Consider the following 20,604-nt stretch of genomic DNA (forward strand, 5'->3'; position numbering starts at 1 on the left):
TTAACCCTCACCCTAATAATCAATGGCATGCATTTCAAGATTGCTGGCTGAGATTACGGTTGCAATTTGTGGCCATGTTGAGACCAAACGTCATAGGCATTATGCTCTTACCCACAGTGCTAACAAGTCCAGGATAAATACAGAAAACAATAACGCACAGGAAATGGCTTAGAGCTATTGGGCACATGTAGACCTGAAGCAGAAATGGAGACAGTGAAACAAAGAGTGTATCCACAGAAACCACCAAAAGCACTAAGCAAGACTACTCCGAATACCCTAAAAGATGATAGCTCCAAAGGCCAACTCATGATACCCAAAGGACTCACAACAGGAAAACTGAAAGCCAATGTGCAATTCATAATTTCTCTCCTTGAAAATAGCCTACCTACACTGTATCATAAGCAACCAACTTAAAAGGTGAATACGATACTCACATCGGTATTAAAACGACTTATGTAGCGCTCAGGATGTTTGTCATACTCTGCAGGATCATACACACCATCTGTTTTCCTGACAAGATGATGATGACGACTTAACACCGTCCCATACACTTTTCTGAGGTCTTGCAAAGGAGAAAGAAATTAGTAAAGTGGGAGACAAATAATAAAAATTTATGGTGACAAAATATTGTAACATAGACTGTTAAAAACATTAAAAGTCATCTCCTGTCCCTTACCTCCAGTTTGGGAAACTTCTTTTAATTCATGGGGCTCCACATATTCACAAGGTAGCTCATTAAAGATTGCTTGGGCTCCCTACAAATAACATATGAGTAAAAATCCAAAAATCAATAGAAAAAGAACCAACATGGTTTTCTGCAAAGATCTGATCATTTTCCCAACAATTACATAGCTCCACTTGCCTTCCCTACAGCCAGGACTGCAACACAGAAATACAGATGAGTTGCTTACAACCAGCCTGCTAGCTAGCTTTTATTCCTGTTTGAACAGCGAAGGGGCTTTAATTTTTTTCTTTTTTATTTAAGCTACTCAGAGTATCAATAAGAGTGTTTAGAAATGAGGGAAAAAATATTTCTATTTATTTTAGATCCATTGCAGAAATTATTTCAAATGGGGAAATTATATTTCTTACAAAAGAAATAATTGGATGCTTACCTCACAATATAATAAGAATGATATCCTATTTGTAAAATATTTTCCGTGAAGAAGGAATTATTTTACAATTACAAGTTTCTGTAGGAGATTACAAACACATTCTTAAAACCACCAGAGAAGGAAGAAAGCATGAATTCCAGTCTTAAATGAATCTTCCTAACATCTTGTTTGCAAAACTCCAAGTAGTCTTAAAAAATGGACATCGTGAGGTCACTTTCAAACTCATGGACATTTTGGTGACGGAAGTAAAACAGATCACCCTCAGAACAGACCTTTACACTGTTAACAATGAATTATCTTATTTATCTATTTATTTATTTATTTATTTATTTATTTATTTATTTATTTTATTTATTTATTTTGAGAGAGAGTCTCGCTCTGTCACCCAGGCTGGAGTGCAGTGGTGCAATCTCGGCTCACTGCAACCTTTGCCTCCCGGGTTCAAGCGATTCTCCTGCCTCAGCCTCCTTAGTAGCTAGGATTATGGGTGTGCGCCACCATGCATGGCTAATTTTTGTATTTTTGGTATAGGTGGTGTTTTTCCATATTCGCCAGTTTGGCCTTGAACTCCTGACCTCAGGTGATCCGCCTGCCTTGGCCTCCCAAAGTACTGGGATTATAGGCGTGAGCCACCATGCCTGGCCAAATTATCTCTTTTAAAAAAAGAAAAAGAAAGGAAAAAAAAGTATTCCAAGACTCAGATAGCTAGCAATAAACTAAAAGCTATATGTGTGTATGTGTGTGTATAGATATACACACACATATACACTTACACATACACACACACACACATATATACACACACACATACATATACACATACACACACATATTTAGATCATTACTACTTTTCACTATGAGAAAAATATGTTGGTAAGAAAATTGCCTAAAATAGAATCTTCAGTCAACTTGAAATACCAACAAAATGCCTGCCCACATCATTTGGGTTAGTTTCAAAGTTTTGGATTGTTTTACAAAAGGAAGTCAGGTAAAATTTACCTTAGAAACATTACCAGTTCCTGTGAACACAAATGTTAAGGGTCCTATTGACTTAGGCATCAAACCCAAAGATATTTCATAGCCAGCATCACGGACAGCTTGCACAGCCTGACTGCTATTCCTGTAGTTATGAGCCATGCCAATGTGCTGAAAACAAACATACACAACTCAAGTTAGTCCACCAGCTCAGCATTTTTTTATTATTAAGGTGTGACATGTGTTTTCAAAAACAATAAGCAAAATAAACATCTCTCACCATAAAAGGTGTGTGATGTCCCAAAGCAAGGAGCCTTAAACCCATTCCATGTAAAATGTTGATCATTCCTGTTACAGAATCAGACCAATAGAAAGACTATTAGTTGGGAAGAATTTAAGCTGTTCTCTCTGCTCGTTCTCCAATCTGCATGGTGCCCTGCAGAAGCACAGATCACGCATCTCAGATTTAGAAGAGGCCTCAGTAGACTGTATCCATCCTCTCAACTTTCTGCCATCAAATGTGCTAACCCAAATGCATCCCCACCTATTCCTTCCACCTTCAATCCTGATAAAATAGGAAGAATGTTCCTCTTCTTATCTAAGGCTAATCTCTCCACCTTGGATCCGGATCCCATCCCTTCCTGTCACCCAAGGAATTTATTACTGAGTTACTCCCTTCACTATCCTTCCCTATTGCTTCATTCTTATCAGCATTTAAACATGCTCCCATGCCTCCCATAACAAAAACAAATGAACAAACAAAAACAAAGTCACCATTAACCCTAGGGCTCCCATCATCTATTTAGAGACCTAAATAGCTAAACTCAGTGGACACATTTTAGATCAGATCAGAAGTACTTGGCAATGCAGACCTCTTCTTTGTTGAAATGAAGAGTGCCCCTCAGCATCCCAACTTGAAATTTTTAATCCTACCTTTCTGTAGGATCCTCTTCCTGTGGCAATTCCTTTTACATTATTCACCCTCAGGATTATGTCCTGGGCTCTATTTTCTTCCATATCTACATTTGTCCCTTAGGTAATCTCATCTAGTCCTAAATTTCAAGTACTATCTATATGCAGATGACTTCAAGTCTCTCTCTCGAAAACGGATCTTTCTTTTGATTTCAAAACTTAGCCAGCCACCTTTTTATGTCTGTCTCAATTTGGATGTTCTTCAGAAAGCTAAAATTCAACATGCCTGCAGCAAAGACCTGAGCATCCATTCTTTCCTTATTCTTTTTAGGAAAGAACTTTCCATGCTCCTTCATTCCCGTCCTAACCCCCAACACACATCCCTACCAAATTTTCTTTTGTCGTTTTTCTAAAGTCAACTTATAAAGACATAGTTTATATACAACATAATGCACCCACTTAAAATGTATAGTTTGGTAACTGTTAACAAATATACACATCTGTGTTATTACCGCCATGATCAAGATACAGAGTATTTCACCAACTCCTGGTCTCCACAACTACTGATCTTTCTCTCTCTATAGATTAAGTTCTTCTAAAGTTACATATAAACGAAATTTTAAGCAGTCGTCTCTCAGTATATGCAGGGGGTTGGTTCTAAGACCCCTGCATATGTTAAAATCTGGGCATACTCAAGTCCCACAGTCAGTCCTGTGACACCTGCCTGTATGAAAAGGTGGCCCCTCATAAAGGTGGATTTTGCATCCCATGAATATAAGCAGACTCATGCAGTTCAAATTCATGTTGTTCAAGGGTCATTTGTACTCTTTTACAATGTGTCGGCTTTTACTCAGCATCGTGTTTTTGAGATTCATACATATTTTTTGTGTATCAGTATAGTCTTTTATTACTGAAGAGTTTCCCATTTCCATTTCAGTTGACTTCTCTTCTCATCATTTGGGTTGTTTCCAGGCTATTATAAATGGATTTGCTATAAAAAAAATCTTTGTATAAAATATTGTATTTCTCTTAATAAATGCCTATTAGTGGAATTTAGTTTGTACCTTGATACTTAAGTTTTCAGTTTCTTCTTGAGCTGATTTTGGTAATTTGTACATTTTGAAAATTTATCTAGTTCATCAGGGTTGCCAAATTCATTGACCTATTCATAATATTCCTTTATCCTTTTAATATTTATAAGATATAGTGATGGCCCCCTAGTATTCCTTCTTAGTAAATATTGTCTTCTCTCTTTTTCTATCAGTCTACCTACATGTTAATCAATTTTATTGATATTTTTCAGAGAACCAGGTTTTGGTTTCATTGATTTTCTCTATTCTTTTCCTGTTTCAGTTTCATTAATTTTCTCTGTATCTTTATTATTTCTTTCTTTCTACTTGCTTTTGATTTAATTTCTCTTTGATTTTCTAGCTTCTTATAGTGGAAGCACAAATTATTAATTTAAAAACTGTCTTCTCTAATAAAAGAATTAAATGCTGTAAATTTCTTTCTAATTGCTAATTTATACCCCCACACATTTTGATAAGTTATACTTTAAATTTTTATTCTATTAAAAATATCTTCTAATTTTCCTGTGATTTCTTCTTAACCCATCGTTTATTCAAAATTACTATCTCCCAAATATTTGGAAAATTTCCAAATATCTTTCTATAAAAACTTCTAGGTCAATTCTATTAAAGTCAGAATACATACTGTATGATTTCAGACTTTTAAATTTATCAAAAATTGTTTCGTGACTCATTCTATAGCCTATCTGGGAGTTTTTAGGCCATTAATGTAACTATTGATATAGCTAAATTTAAAGCTACCATGTTGCTGTTTATGTTCTTATTTCATTTGTACTTTGTTTTTTAAATGCCCTTTTTCTTGTATTTTTGCTTGAACTGTGTATTTCTTAGCATGAAATTTTACATCCATTATTGGCTTATTAGCTTTAGAGCCTTGTTTTATTTTTAGTCATTGCTCTAGGTTACCATATGCATCTTTTATCTTATTATAGTCAACTATCAAGTAATATTATACTACTTCCGGTATAATAAAATAATCTTGTTACAAAAGTATGGTTCTATTCCTTTTCACCTGTCCATCATTACTGGTGGCATAAGTTTTATTTCTACCTGTGTTATGAATATCACAATACATTGTTTCATTTGAAACTATCAATTAACTTTTAAAGAATTTTTTTGTTTTTTGAGACAGTTAACTCACTTTGTCACCCAGGCTGGAGTGTAGTGGCATGAACACAGTTCACTGCAGCCTCAACCTCCCAGACTCAAGCAATCCTCCCACCTCAGCCTCCCAAGCAGCTGGGACGACAGGCACACACCACCGAGCCCAGCTACTCTTGCATTTTTTTGTAGAGATGGGACTTCACCATGTGCCCAGGCTGGTCTCAAACTCCTGAGCTCAAGCAATCAGCCTGCCCTGGACTCCCAAAGTGAGCGACTGTGCCCAGCCCTAAAGAAAAGTTTTAAAATAAGATATGATGTTTTTTATGTTTGTTTACATTCTACCATTTGTAGTGTTCTTTATTCCTTTAATTCAATCCATGTTTTCAACTGACTTCATTTCCTTCTGCTTGAGAAATTTTTTAAATACTTCTATGTCAGTGAATTTTATCAGCTTTCATTTGACCAGAAAATCTGTGTTTAATCTTCATTTTCTAGAAAGATGTCCAGAAAGATATTGAAAAGATATTGTCTTTGGAAATATATTGTACTATGCATAAAATTATAAGTTGGTTTGTTTCCTCTCAGCACTTTAAAGATGTTGCTCCACTTTCTGCTTGCTTAAACTGTTTCTGATTAGAAGTTTGATGTTTATCTTAGTTATTCTATGTATATGGTTCCTTTTTCCCATTATTTTTAATGTCTTGATCATTGTTTTTTAGCAAGACAATTATAATGGTTCTACTGTCATTTTCTTTGTGATTTTTTATTTCTATTTTTGATTTGGGGTTTATTGAACTTCACTTATCTGTGTATTTATAAATTTTTATCAAGATATGGGAATGGTCTGGTCATTATTTCTTTCCTTTCTTCCTTCCTCATTGCAGTAGAATTAAACAAAATGAAGCATAAAAAGAGAAAAAGACTGAGAAAAAAATAGAATTTAAGTGACAGGTGGTGATCAAATGGTCTAATATGTGTGTATTTGGAGTCCCAGAAGGAAGAGAGGGAGGTGAAAGGAAAACAAGCCTTAAGAGAATCAATGTAATCCACAAACAATTGCCTATTAGAATAAAGCCCAATGCTCCTAAAAGGAAAACAACAAAATCTATCAACAATGTAAAATGAACAATGTCTGGCATTCAGTAAAAAATTATGATAATTTTTTTGTTTCTGTTGTTGATTAACCTGGAGATAATCAACAACAGAAACAATCCCAGAAACAAGAAATTACAGAGATTCTGGTCAATGTGCTCAAGGATTAAATGAAAACACAAACAAAATGAGGAGTAGAGGAAATCAATCTATCTACCATGTATCTATCAATCAATAGACACTACAGAAGAAAATCTATATATGTTCTCTAATCCTCTGCTTATGTATAGATTTTCCTCCATGGTATCTATTGATTGATAGGTAGATGGACTGATTTCCTCTATTTCTCTCCTCATTTTGTTTATGTTTCCATTTAAAACATGAACATACTGAACATTTATTATAGCTGTTTTAATCTACTTGTGTGCTAATTGCATCTCTCTCAAATTAGACATTAGGCTCATTTTTAAGCTTTTATAGGAATGAATGTAGAGTAGGCTTTATTAAGAGCTGGTTTAGCCACACACCTCGGGGCTTCCCTGAAAGCCGTATGTATTCAGTTAAGTCTCTCCACTCTGGCTGATGGGACAAACTCTGAGAACAGTTTTCCATAGAGTTCCCTGGCAATTGTTCTTTTCCACAAATTGTTCCTAAGCCAGTCTCACGAATTTTCATCCTCCACTTAGCAAGACCCCTAAGCATATTTCCATTTCTGCATAGCTCCCCACTGTTTGGTACTATGTGTTGTCATTTCCAGCCAACTCAGGCTCCCCAACTCCTTTCTCCTCAGCTTAGTGAGTTCACCAGGCTTTGCGTCACATTTCCATATTCATACCATCTGATAATTTCTCCAGATAGAAAGCCAGGGTGAACATAGAGCTCACCTCATCTATTTTCCATCTATCAAGGATCACAAGTCTGTACTGCCTGTTGTCCAATGTCTGATAACATTGTTTTCTATATCTCATTCAATTTTTCTAGTTGGTTAATGACAGCATAGTAAGTCTGAACTCAGTTAATCTTTCACAGATGGAGAGCACATGGTTTTTGCAGCAGACATAGTTGCCCAGTTATGGATTACATTTCTCAGTCAATTTTGACTAATGGGTATGAGCAGAAATAATATGTTCAGATTCTGGGTCACATCTTTAGAAAGGAAGCTACTTGCCTTTACTTCCTTTCTCCCCTTTCCACTGACTGGAAAATAGCAACCTGAAGGGTCACCTTAGAAATGAAAGCCAAGTGTTGACAACAGCAAAGGCTTCCTCTCATTCCACCATCCCTAGACTTCTCACTCCTGGACTTCTAGCTTATGTAAGCTCTGTTTTGTGGAGTCTCCATTATAGCAACTTAGTATGTAATCTACTAATATATTGTCCTATACAGAACTCATTTACTCTCTTCCCCCAAATTCTTCCTCCATTCCTGTGGGTACTGAACGAACTGAATCACTGTCCAAGTTGGTAACCTGCATGTCATCTTTAAAGTGTCTCCCTCACCCCCTCACCCCTACATCCAATCAGTCACCACATCCTGTGAATTCCACCTTCTAAATACTTATAAGAACCACATATAGTTCTTTCCATATACACTCTAATTATACTGAACTTATTTCTATTCCTCAAAACTATTATTTTTTCCCCTCTTCGCTTTGAGCTTTGCACACTCGTACTGTCCTCTCCTACTTCCCTGAATAGTTTTTAATCATTCTTCAGATCTCACCTTCAAAGGCACTTTTAAAAAGAAAGCTTTTGCAACAGCCAAGTTCAAATACCTTTCGTTTTGTTTGTTTGTTTGTTTGTTTTTTGAGACAGAGTCTTACTCTGTCTCCCAGGCTGCAGTACAATGGCATGACCTCGGCCCCTGCAACCTCTGCCTCTCAGGTTCAAGTGATTCTCCTGCCTCAGCCTCCCAAGTAGCTGGGATTACAGGCACCCACCATCACGACTGGCTAATTTTTGTATTTTTAGTAGAGATGGGGTTTCACCATGTTGGCCAGGCTGGTCTTGAACTCTGGACCTCAGGTGATCTGCCCTCTTCGGCCTCCCGAAGTGCTGGAATTACAGGTGTAAGCCACCGCACCCAGCCTCAAATATCTTTCTTATAGCAATTAGCACTAGCATTGTATTTGTGTTTACTTGCCTGAATGCTTCTCTAAGAACATGAACCACATCCTATTCATGGATATGGTCCTACTTCTGAATATGGTGACTTCTAAATAAATCAACTTAATTCCGATGTATTAATTCTGTCTAGGTAAATAAAACCCTCATCTGGATGAGTACTGAAAGGCCCTAGGAATCATATCATCAGAGGTCTCTCTATTACTGCTTTTATACTAAGAAATTTAATTTTCTGTTAGTTTAATAGAGCTGATTTGGGTGTTGGGTGAGGAAAGGTATGAGGTGAGTGAATAAAAACAATGAATGTTTGTTTGTTTGTTTATTTTTAAAGACAGAGTTTTGCTCTGTCGCTCAAACTGGAGTGCAGTGGCGTGATCTCGGCTCGCTGCAAACTCTGCCTCCTGGGTTCAAGCAATTCTCAAGCCTCAACCTTCCAAGTAGCTGGGATTATAGACATGCACCACCAATGGCTAATTTTTGTACTTTTAGTAGAGACGGGGTTTCACCATATTGGTCAGGCTGGTCTCAAACTCCTGACCTCAAATGATCTGCCCGCCTCAGCCTCCCAAAGTGCTGGGATTACAGGCATGAGCCACCATGCCCTGCCTGAACTGGTTTTAAGTAAAATAATTTTTTGAATTTCACATTTTTGCTTAGATTTCTTTATTATTTAAAAAGCAGGTGGATTCAAGTATAATATTAATAATAAGCAGAATGACATAAGCCATAATAAGTGTTGGAAATGCTTGTTCCCTGGTGCCATAAAGAAACAGCACATGAACATAAATTTAATTTATTTAGTAAGGCCATTTTTACTTCCTGCAGAAAGGGTACACTTGCCAGCAGTTTTGCCACAAGAGTACCCCGAACAAAAGAGACAGGGTCATTTATAACCTGATGCATCCACCCTACTGCTGTGTCTGGTTTCCATTGGCTGGAACGAGATCTCACGTTCTGTATTTGTCCCGATTGGCTAGCAACTTAGAACTTTTTAAAAGAGGCAAAGGTAGAGGAGAACAAAGGAAGGAGGAAGTAACTTGTGGAATGCTGAGAAAGGTAGAAACACTTTTAAATAAGGAAGAGGAACAGGCTATGACTTAATGCTTGCTTGGACCAGTATAAGCCTGCCGGGGCAAATATTTAGAAGCACAGATCTGAATAAATTTTGCTTCTAAGAGAAGTCACTATTTATTCCAAATTAAATGGGGAGGAAAGTCTTTGAAGAGGAACCTCTACTTTTACTTTTTACATAAGGAATCTTCTATTTTTATATAACAAGGTCAAACAAATAATGCCAAAGTCATGACCTTCCTTATTAGACCTGCAAGTAGTCTGATCTGAAACAGAGCTATGATATATTGTGGTGTTTTTTAACCAAACAAGGTTCAAAGAATTAAGTGGACAAAATTCCTGCCCCTGGACCTTTTTTCCCTTTCTATTTCTCCCTATCTTCTAATTGTCAATGTCTCATTACCGAACTGGTATCTCCTTCTAGCCTTTCGAAAGGAACTACCTAAAAATCAGAGCTTGTTTGTAGTTGTTATCCTTCTCCCTGCTTTTTCCTTTGAATTTTTGCAATAAAATATTTTTAACCATTTATCTTCATACTTTATTCCACTTGTATTCATCATCCTTCAGCATACCTTCATTTTAATTTTTTCCATGGAAATAAACACTCCTATCCCCTTGCCACAGAAAAGAGAAAACTCACAGTTATTCCCCAAGCCAATTTAGAAAGTGGGTGATGTAAGCCCTGGCATACTTACCTGCCACACCAGCCCACTGTCCAAATGCCACTACCCGTACTCCTCTATGATCCACCATTTTCTCATAATCAATAAGGCGAATTTCCTGGAAAGAGGATAAAAAAAGTTTCAGCTGGACCCATTAAGCTTAATTTTAACAAGTAAAGACATATATGAGCAAGTAAATATTTCACATTTTTTCCTCTGAAATACCCTTAACTTGCTAACAGAAGTTACCATCAGGTATACCATGAAATATTTAGAAAACGCCAGGTAGCAAACCAATGGTAGGCTTGTAATTAGAAATGAAAAAATGTTTGTAGCAGGTGCTATACCCCCCTTGATGGTAAGCAATGAAATAATAAAGGCAGAATTTCCTTTATCTTTCTGCCCCCAACCACCCAGCACCATCTATAAACATATCTAAAGCCCCTCTCATCCTTACATCCTTCCTTCTGGTCAAAGAAAACAGATCCCTTTTGAGACGAATCTCTGTGACCTAGATCCCAGCTTCTCTCATGTCCTCCAAGACCACCCTTCTTGAACTATTACCTCTTTCTTGCATCATCCCTCTTTACATTGTGTCTCAACCATTCTAAGTACACTCAGGTCTCTTCTACCTGGAAAATAACACTTTCTCTCAACCTGGAAAATAACACTCTCTCTCAAGTCCAAGCACAGATATTTTTCTCTCTCCTCCTCCTTCTCCTCTCTTTTTCTTTTTCCCTCTCCTTCCTTTTACAGGTAACCTTCCTATTGAAAGTCGTACACAATTCCTTCAAGTAGCTCAGGACAAAACCTGGAGTAATTTCCTCACTCCTCTCCTTTTCTCATATTCCACCTTTTCATTTCTCTTCCTTGCCTTCACTAAAAACATATTCTTCCTCTTTCCTTGAAAACCTTTCCTCTCTCAGGAAAGCATTAATAATTCATGCTTAAAACATATTAGTGTATTGTAATTATACACTATTTTAAACAGTAATTTTATTTCCTCAAAGATCATATAATTTTTATAATCTTTGTGAATTTAAGAATGTTTATCATTCTTCCAACTCCAAGTAATTGGTTACAAAATGCTGCCCAAAAGCAGCCCTGTTAGGTCAGTTTTTGTTAATTTTTTAATAATGAACAAAAGTTAAAATAACAAAAAAAGTTCCTAATTTATAAATACTTTATTTGCTTAAAGTGGAACATTCTTCCTATAGTATTATTTCCATTAATTACTTTTGAACTGATTCTTTAGAAACACCACAAATTAACTGTCACCCTGGTCTACAGTATTTGGAATCAATTGGAAGTGTTTTACACTCCTATATAACAGGTATTTTCCATTGCTTTTACTGTTTATGAACCCTCTAATCCTCTGCCCTAATCTCGGATTCTAGCTCTAACATCTTGAAGATGTGGACCTTAGATTCTTTTTCTATACTCCCTTCCTAGGCTCATCTAGTCTCGTGGCTCTAGACACCACCTGGTCTCTCACAATTACAAAATGTATGTCAGGAGAAGCCGCCCTCCTGAGCTTCAGACTCATATCCAACAGCCCTCTTAGATTATCCCTTTAAATGTCTAATAGAATATTAAACTCGGCAGACCCTAAACTCAACTCTTGATTTGCCCACCCAAGCCTTTTTTTCTCTTGTAGTGGCATCACGTCATTCCGTGGCAATTGCTTCAAGTAGCTCAGGCCAAAACCTGGAGTCATTCCTGACTTCTCTCCTTTTTTCATATTCCACCTTTACGTCATCAGTGAATCCTATAGGATCCACCTCCAAAACATATCCAAGATTTGTCCACATTTCACAACTTTCTCTTCCACCATTTCTTCCAGGTGCAGGCCACCATCACTTGTGACTTGCAGTCTAGACCAGCCTAGGTTAGCAGCCTTCTTAGTAATGTTGCTCTCCTCTTCCCACCTCCAACCATTATTGACACAAGAGACAAAATGAGCATTTTTGAACATGGTCTACTCTAACCCCACACTCAAAAAGACCTGCTGGCCTTTGCAGTACTATTCTGTCAGCTTAAAAGACTCATCTCAGATGTATTGGCTCGGTCCTTCACCTCCTTCAGATTGTCGCTCAATGCCACTTTCACAATCGGGTCCTCCCTGACCATCCTACTTAAAATAGCATCATCACCTCCCAGTGCCCAGGACTCCTTTTCTCCTTCAATATTATATTTATCTTCATCACACATATTCCCAAGTGGATATTAGATGTCTTATTCATTGATTATCTGTCTCCTCCCACTAGAATGTAAGCTTTGTAAAAATAAAGATACTTTACTCGGCTGGGCGTGGTGGCTCACGCCTGTTATCCCAGCACTTTGGGAGGCCGAGGCGGGTGGATCACGAGGTCAGGAGATTGAGACCACGGTGAAACCCCGTCTCTACTAAAAATACAAAAAATCAGCCGGGCGCGGTGGCGGGCACCTGTAAGTCCCAGCTACTCCGGAGGCTGAGGCAGGAGAATGGCGTGAACCCGGGAGGCGGGGCTTGCAGTGAGCCAAGATAGCGCCACTGCACTCCAGCCTGGGCGACAGAGCGAGAGACTCCGTCTCAAAAAAAAGATACTTTACTCTTTTGCTCTTTCGTTGGAACAAACAGTGTCAGACACAGCATCAGCACTGAATAAATATTTGTTAAATGAATATCCTGTGTTTTAAACAGCTGCTAGTTTTTTTTCATAGTATTTATATCTCAAAAATGCATTTTCCCTTATGAATGTGAATAGATGTAAAAATTGTCTCGGCTAGGCACGGTGGCTCATGCCTGTAATCCCAGCACTTTGGGAGGCCGAGGTGGGCGGATCACGAGGTCAGGAGATTGAGACTATCCTGGCTAACACAGTGAAACCCCATCTCTACTAAAAATACAAAAAATTCGCTGGGCATATTGGCTGGCTCCTGTAGTCAGGAGGCTGAGGCAGGAGAATCACCTGAACCTGGGAGGCGGAGGTTGCAGTGAGCCGAGATCGCGCCACTGCACTCCAGCCTGGATGACAGGGCAATACTCCATCCCCCCCCAAAAAAAAAAAAAAAAAAAAATTGCCTCTAGTTCAGTTCCAGCATACAGAGTGTGCAACCCAGTCAAGTCACTTTACCTCTCTGGGTCCCATCTGAAAAATAAGGTAGTAGATTATATGATCCCTGAGGTTATTTTCAGCTCTAAAATTCTATTTGGTAGTATATGGTCAATTGACCTTATAAATTGGTAAATTGTTTAGGGAAAAAGCTTTTATCATTCTTTCCATTTCAGAATATAAATGGAATGCAATGTTTCTCTTAAACTAAAGAAGAAAAGAAGACTAAAACTCCATTTGGGGGTTAAAAGTAAAAAATATTATTTTTCTACGTTAATATTTATAAATATGAATCACTAATTACCTGTTTTAGAATCTCATCCAACAAGCCCATATTGGCCTCCTGAGCTTTTATTGTGTGGGAGAAAAATGCATAAGTCTTCCTGGACATTAATTTTTCCTCTGGAGGTCTTTTAACTCCTAAAATTAGACAAGCTTCAGAAATATCCTCCTGAAGAATGCCACCAGCTTTGACATAGTCCTGAAATTGTAATTATGATTAAAGGTTATTATCCTGATTTGTAATATCCATGTTTTCTTGAGCAAAATGTGTAGCAAAGGCACAACAAATCTTTTGAAGGAATAAAATCTGTATGAATTACAACAAATAATAGAACAACTACTTGTAAAGTTTGTACTTGTTGGCTAAAGATAAATCTATCATGTGCAACTCTTACAGCATTAAACAATTAGAAAACTCGGCATATATATATATATATATATACGTTTAAGAAGAGTTTATAATTTGGTCATATGCACTAGCACATGTGACTTAAGCATATTGTGAAATGTATATTTTGTACCAACAGTACACTGAAATATTAAATGCCAAATTGTGATTTATTAGTTGCATTTTTAAAAGATAAGACATAATTATAACATTTATTTTTCAGTGTTGACCCAGTTAGTATTTATTACTATCCTTACTGTACATTAGTCTGTGCTAGAGATGAGATGCTAAGATACAAGGAAAGATTGTCAAGATCCCTTCTATAAAGGAGCTCACAAAATATAGTAAAAAGTACTCTGGATTGGAGTAAATGAAAAATACAAAACATTATGATCAGCAGTATCTAAGTGATATGCTACTTTAACTGATATTGAGATAATTCCTAGGTAGGATGATGAAAAAAATATGAAAATTAAATTAATCTGAAAGGTAGGATACCAAAGAAATAAGAGAATTTAAATTAATCTGAAAGGCTACCTGAAATTTAGAGAAATGAAGATGGGAAACACAAGATGGTAATATCAGTAAGAGGCATTGAAGGCACATATAAAAATACAAAGAGAGGGAAGTAAAGAGACATTTACAGCATATGAGTAAATCGATTTGGAAATGTAGGTTGAATGTCATCATGGCTAATATGAGCTTTATTGGGTAATAAGTAACAATCATTGATATGTATTAATAAATTATATGTACTTTGCAAAGTTCTTTGCATGAATTATCTCATTGAAATTTCATACAACTCTCATGAGGTAAGTACAATTATAATCCTCATTCAATCAATGGGAAACCTGAGGCTTACAAACTTAATTGAGATTGCATAACTAGTACATGGAAGCAACAGACAGACATATCTGATTTTTAAATAAAGAAATATAACCCAAGCAGAATTAAAAGAGCAATTGAACAAAAGATAAGTTTAGTTAGGAATCTACTTCAAAGGAAAGTAGAGATGAATAACAGAGATAGTTAAAGAATGAATATACAATTTCTCCCTGGTTTCTTCAAAAACAGTCCATTTTCTCATTCGTAGTAGATTGGTAAATAAACCATGGTAAATATGTACAATGGAGTACTTATCACACAGCCATGAAATGAAATGAAATCTCTCTAAGAACTTACATAGAGCAATGTTCAAGATATGTTGTTACTAAAGAAAGAAAGCAAGGTTAAAAGAGTATATATAGTAGACAGCCTTCTGTATAAGAACAAAAGGGAAACAGATACATAAATACACACACAGGTGTTTATTTTTGCAAAAAAAAGAAAAAAGAATGATAGATCAGAAACAAAAGTAATCTCTTTGGGGTAGGTGAGAATTGGATGTAGGGGATTAAAATGAAAACATGACTTAATTTCTGGAATTTGTAAATGTTCTACTTTGAAAAACAAAATTAAATCAAAAGTGGGAAAGCAAACATTAAAACTGAATAGAAACAATAATATATAAATCCAGATGGATATTAGATTGATGACGAAACCACACCAAAAAAATAATTCAAATAAGTTTTTTAATACAACACTCTGAATATTCATTGTCAGATATACTCTAAAGGCAAAAAAAAAAAATCAAAGAAATAGTAAACTTCATTTAGTGGGCTTACTATTAGTTGTAATAATAGTATTGTGATCCTGACACTATTTATACATATCATAGGATAAAGCAAACAATATGCATTAATATTAAAGAATTAAGATTTTTACTGTTGGAGAAAACAGATGCAAATATAAAATTTTAAAGGTAAAAAGTTGTGCAATGTTAAATTTTAATTTTCCTGGACATTAATTTTTCCTCTGGAGGTCTTTTAGTATCAGTATTAACTCATGATTAAATAATATATATATATGTGTGGGCATCTGTTTGTGTTTATTTCTAAACTCTGTACACTAATAGAGCCTAAGAGCAACAGTATCTCAGTAACAATAAACATGCTTAATACCAGATACCAGATCTTGGTCTCTATATAATAAAAGAAATCAAGTCTTCTTGGTGAAATTATTAATTTCCTGATGTGCGGCAGGAAAGGTACAAGGTGAGACTAGCATAATTTGTTATTCTAAGAAAGAAGAAAGCTCAAAGATAAATGGATTCACGTCCAAAGGACAGAGAAGCCCCCTTGGAAGGAGTCGCACTAACCAATTCTGGGATAATTCAGACATTAAAAAGAATAATGGTAAATGGATTGAATGAAAAAGGTCCATGCTTCCAAAATATACTCAAAAAAGCAAAAATTAAAGAAACATAATGCAACAGTAAATTTGAGTTCACACTTTGATAAACAATTCAGTTCACTGTAATAAAACAGTTCACAACTCATCTTTTAAGCAACATCCTAAGATTTATCTTGTCAACATGAAGATGTATATATAAACTCCTCATAACAAGGCTTTAAATGCAATGGTAAGAAAGTTTTTTAAAGAAATTGTTTAAACACTGAATTACAGAACTCACAGTTTGGTAAACAGTTCAATGCACTGTAATAAAACAGTTCACAACTCAAAAAAGTGGAGAAGTGGAAGAGAAAGAAAAGAAAACCTCTTTTCTAAAGAAGAATGTCAGCAAATAAACTTAGGGGAGTGATAAAATTAGAAAAGCATCACTTCACAAGTCTCCATGTAAAAACTGATTCAGGCAAAGATTATCAATAGAGGTTAACATGATTAGTTGTAAAGTTATTGAGGAATAGGAACATCACAGATCTTAAAATATCATACCACAGATAACTCAGTAATTACAAAGGGTGAAATAGAATTTAACAATGAAGAGCTCTCACTGTGACCACCTCAACCAAGTGACCACACATTGCCAACCACGGGACGACCTGATGTTTTGTGCCTTTGATGTGATGCCATGGGAAGAACATATATCACTTATGTTGTATTCATGCCAAGCATTTTTGGCATGAATATAACATATAGAATATAATTAGAATATAATCTATTCACGAGAAAACAACCAGATTATTCGTGCCCAGTAGCAGGACACTCTGTAAGTCTTGGGCTCTTTTAAAAAGAGTCCATGTCAATGTCAATATCATTGAAACAAAATCAGAAAGGGATGTGCTATTCTAGATTGAAAGAACTAAAGACGCACAATAATAAAATGCAATAAAGCTTCATTAAGCCTCAATTAAAATAAAAGGCATTTGAGGTAATGGAGAATTTGAACATAGACTATATAAGATGATATTATGAATTATTAATTTCTTAGGTATGAAAATAATATTGTGGTTATGTAGAAAACATGGTTTATTCTGAGGAGATGCACGTTGGAGCATTTAGTAGTAATGAGTTATGATGTCTGTGATCTACTTTAAAATGGTTCAGGAAAGGAAAAGTATACATATATATGTATATTGCTAAAATGGGAATGAGAGTCAAACCTATACCATAATATTATTTTGAAGAGCAAGTGGAATGATGAACATGACAGGCTTCTCTCAGAGTGGCAGGCAAGGTACATTCTCAAAGGAGCATTCTCTGGGTGCAAGAATGGAGTCTTATCCCCCTAGTCCCAGAACCAGGGCTGTACATGAAGGAGAGAATGATTGAAACATAACATCTCCTAAAAGTAAGTTCTTTTATTCCTCAGCCGGAGTAAGCATAGGGTGAAAATAATACTTTTAATCAAAGTAAAGAAATCAAAGCGACACTAGCAAACATTTTATTTTCACTCAGATGCTCCTTAATTTCCATATGCAGGTTCATTTTATTCTCACATAAAAACATTGGAAATACTCACCTTATCATGAATGGCCCGCCGATTCGAAGGCTGTATCAAGACCTTGTATCCCAGATTGGTGATGCCTTTGATGTGCTTGGGAGCTAGAGGGGCCCTTCTCTCCCAGGCGTTCACATCCTCCCTCCGGACGGCCAACACAGCTTTGTGGTGAAGACCCTTGGAGAGGCTGACTCCCAGCCTGCCCAGTCCAGTCCTATGTACTTGCAGCATCTTGACATCTGGTGACTGTAAAGACAATGTAAAAAGCAGAGCAACAAAAGGCAGCAGGGCTAGCAGATCAGTTCTGGTCTCCTGAGAAATCTGAGGTAAAATACAACCCACTCTTACGAAAACAGACACAAGGTAGAGAAGAGGGAAGGGAAAACTGGGATGTCAAGTGTTCCTTTAAAGCCAAGTTTTCAAAAACAGGATTATTTAGCTGCAAAATTTTAAAAAGTATAGAGCAACGTGTGTGACACTATCAAATAACTGCTAAGCTAAATAGCTTTTTAAATACACATTTTATCAAACATCTATTCAGCACAAAAGTCTTAAACAAATTAATCCACAATGCAAATCCAGGAAGATAATAAAGAGCAAGACTTTCAGATTGGTCTAAATTTTGTTGGCATAAAGTTTGAAATCCTTATAATGGTATACAAGGTTCTTCACAGTTTAGTGCCAACCTCTTTCCAGTTCATCTCTGACCATTCCCAAAACAAGTGTTTCTCAATGTGCCTCACAACCTAGTGTCAGTCAGTGAACTGTTTTTTTTTTAAAAAAAAAAAAACAAAAAACCAAAAACAAAAAAATTGGTTCACAATTAGATGTGTACATAAATAGAAAGTAAGCATTTAGAAGCCTTAATATCACATGATCATATTTATTTATTTATTTTTAGAGATGAAGACTCACTCTGTCAATGCTAAAATGCAGTGGTGAGAACATTGCTTACTGCAGTCTGGGCTCAAGTGATCCTCCAGCCTCAGCCTCCCTAGTAGCTAGGACTACAAGTGCACAACCACCCACCTGGCTAAGTTCTTTTTTTTTAATTTATAACAAATTACTGGGATTAGAGGGGTGATCCACCATGTCAGGCCACAAGATCATTTTTTCTAGTAATTTATTGTTACCGGATTTTACAAAAGTATTGGTCCTCAACAGATTGGAAATTTAAGAAAACCAATCAACCTGTGTAAACTAGTTCAATCATTGTGGAAGACAATGTGGCGATTCCTCAAGGATCTAGAACTAGAAATACCATTTGACCCAGACATCCCATTACTGGGTATATACCCAAAGGATTATAAATCATGCTGCTATAAAGACACATGCACACATATATTTATTGTGGCACTGTTCACAATAGCAAAGACTTGGAACCAACCCAAATGTCCATCAGTGATAGACTGGATTAAGAAAATGTGGCACATATACACCATGGAATACTATGCAGCCATAAAAAATGATGAGTTCATGTCCTTTGTAGGGACATGGATGAAGCTGGAAACCATCATTCTGAGCAAACTATCACAAGGACAGAAAACCAAACACCGCATGTTCTCACTCATAGGTGGGAATTGAACAATGAGAACACTTGGACACAGGGTGGGGAACATCACACACTGGGACCTGTCATGGGGTGTGGGGAGGAGTGAGGGATAGCATTAGGGATACACCTAATGTAAATGACGAGTTAACGGGTGCAGCACACCGACATGGCACATGTATACATCCGTAACAAACCTGCACATTGTGCACATGTACCCTAGAACTTAAAGTATAAAAAAAAAAAAAGCCAATCAACCAAACAAACCTATTCTTTAACCAGAGGTGTCAGAAGATTAAGAAGCAGAGTTAAATCACTCTGCTTCTTAGAGTCCAGCTCACCTTCACTGTTCACCTTTGTTGCTCTAAATATGCCATTTCCTCTTCCTGGGTTTTCTCTCCATACATGGCCGCCTGCTGTTGTATTAAACCCCGATCTGCCTCAACCAGTTTTCCAACTGCTATTCAAGTGAGAAGATTGTGTAATTCCACTCATTCAGTCAATCAAGAAATAGTTACTAAAGGCTTACTATGATGAATGTAACAGGCTTCTCTCAATGTGGCAGGCAAGGTATATTCTCATGAATAAACTCTACTCAAAGCAGCATTCTCTTGGTACAAGAAGTACAAGAAGTGTCTTGTTCCCCTAGTCCCAGAACCAGGGCTGCACTTGAAGGAGAGAATGATTGAAAGATATCATCTACTAGAAGTAGTTCTTTTATCCCTCAGCTGGAGGAAGCATAGAATACGGTGGAAATAATACTTTAAACCAAATTTAAGAAATTAAAGTGACACTAGCAAACATTTTATTTTCACCCAGATGCTCCTTAATTTTTATATACAGGTTCATTTATATACGGGTTCATTTATTCCTATGCAGCATAAATCTTATGTAAATTTTTAAAGCATAAATATCCAGGTTTAACAGTATTCTATCCAACTTCAATTTTGTAGCCAAATGTCATTTCAGATGATGATTTGCTGGATCATTTGAATGCTAAAACTTAGTTTTCCATGTAAAGTTGGCAGCAAAATATAAGAATTCAATGATTTTTATACCTGCTAGAAATTTTCTACCCATCACCGCTAACAACATATAGAAAAGCTTGCATGAAACACATTTCTTTTATATCAGACTGCAATCTTGGAAGAGCACCAGCTTGATGGATGGGGAAGCCTTGACCAAACAATTAAGCATACAAGTACATTTCCTGGGGGCAAACAACTACTTGCTACCTAGACAGTAAATTTATAGGACACTTTACAACAGAATCAGAGAACAGACCAAACAGCGAAGAGTCCAGCTAAGAAAGCTTTAGGAAGACGGCCAAGAAGAAAGAAAGCTGCACACAGCAAGAGAAACTGCTG

General features: G+C 36.5%; 1 protein-coding gene across 4 annotated transcripts in view; it reads right to left on the minus strand.

Moving 5' to 3' along the window:
* AASS (aminoadipate-semialdehyde synthase) overlaps positions 1 to 20,604 on the minus strand; it is a 71,776-nt gene that overhangs the window by 43,290 nt on the left and 7,882 nt on the right. For 2 of the 4 annotated variants that reach the window (XM_055283815.2, XM_063642173.1), the window contains exons 2-9: positions 19,579 to 19,697; positions 17,710 to 17,934; positions 13,542 to 13,718; positions 10,176 to 10,260; positions 2,371 to 2,438; positions 2,115 to 2,261; positions 677 to 755; positions 435 to 562 (exon numbers count right to left, since the gene is read on the minus strand). In XM_055283815.2, coding sequence (XP_055139790.1) covers positions 435 to 562; positions 677 to 755; positions 2,115 to 2,261; positions 2,371 to 2,438; positions 10,176 to 10,260; positions 13,542 to 13,718; positions 17,710 to 17,919 — 894 coding nt within the window. In that variant the 5' untranslated portion in view covers positions 17,920 to 17,934; positions 19,579 to 19,697. The remainder of the gene's footprint in view (positions 1 to 434; positions 563 to 676; positions 756 to 2,114; positions 2,262 to 2,370; positions 2,439 to 10,175; positions 10,261 to 13,541; positions 13,719 to 17,709; positions 17,935 to 19,578; positions 19,698 to 20,604) is intronic. The other 2 variants (XM_063642174.1, XM_055283816.2) reach the window with 1 other exon arrangement.

The sequence above is a fragment of the Symphalangus syndactylus genome, chromosome 6, assembly GCF_028878055.3.
Source record: "Symphalangus syndactylus isolate Jambi chromosome 6, NHGRI_mSymSyn1-v2.1_pri, whole genome shotgun sequence".
NCBI lineage: Eukaryota > Metazoa > Chordata > Mammalia > Primates > Hylobatidae > Symphalangus > Symphalangus syndactylus.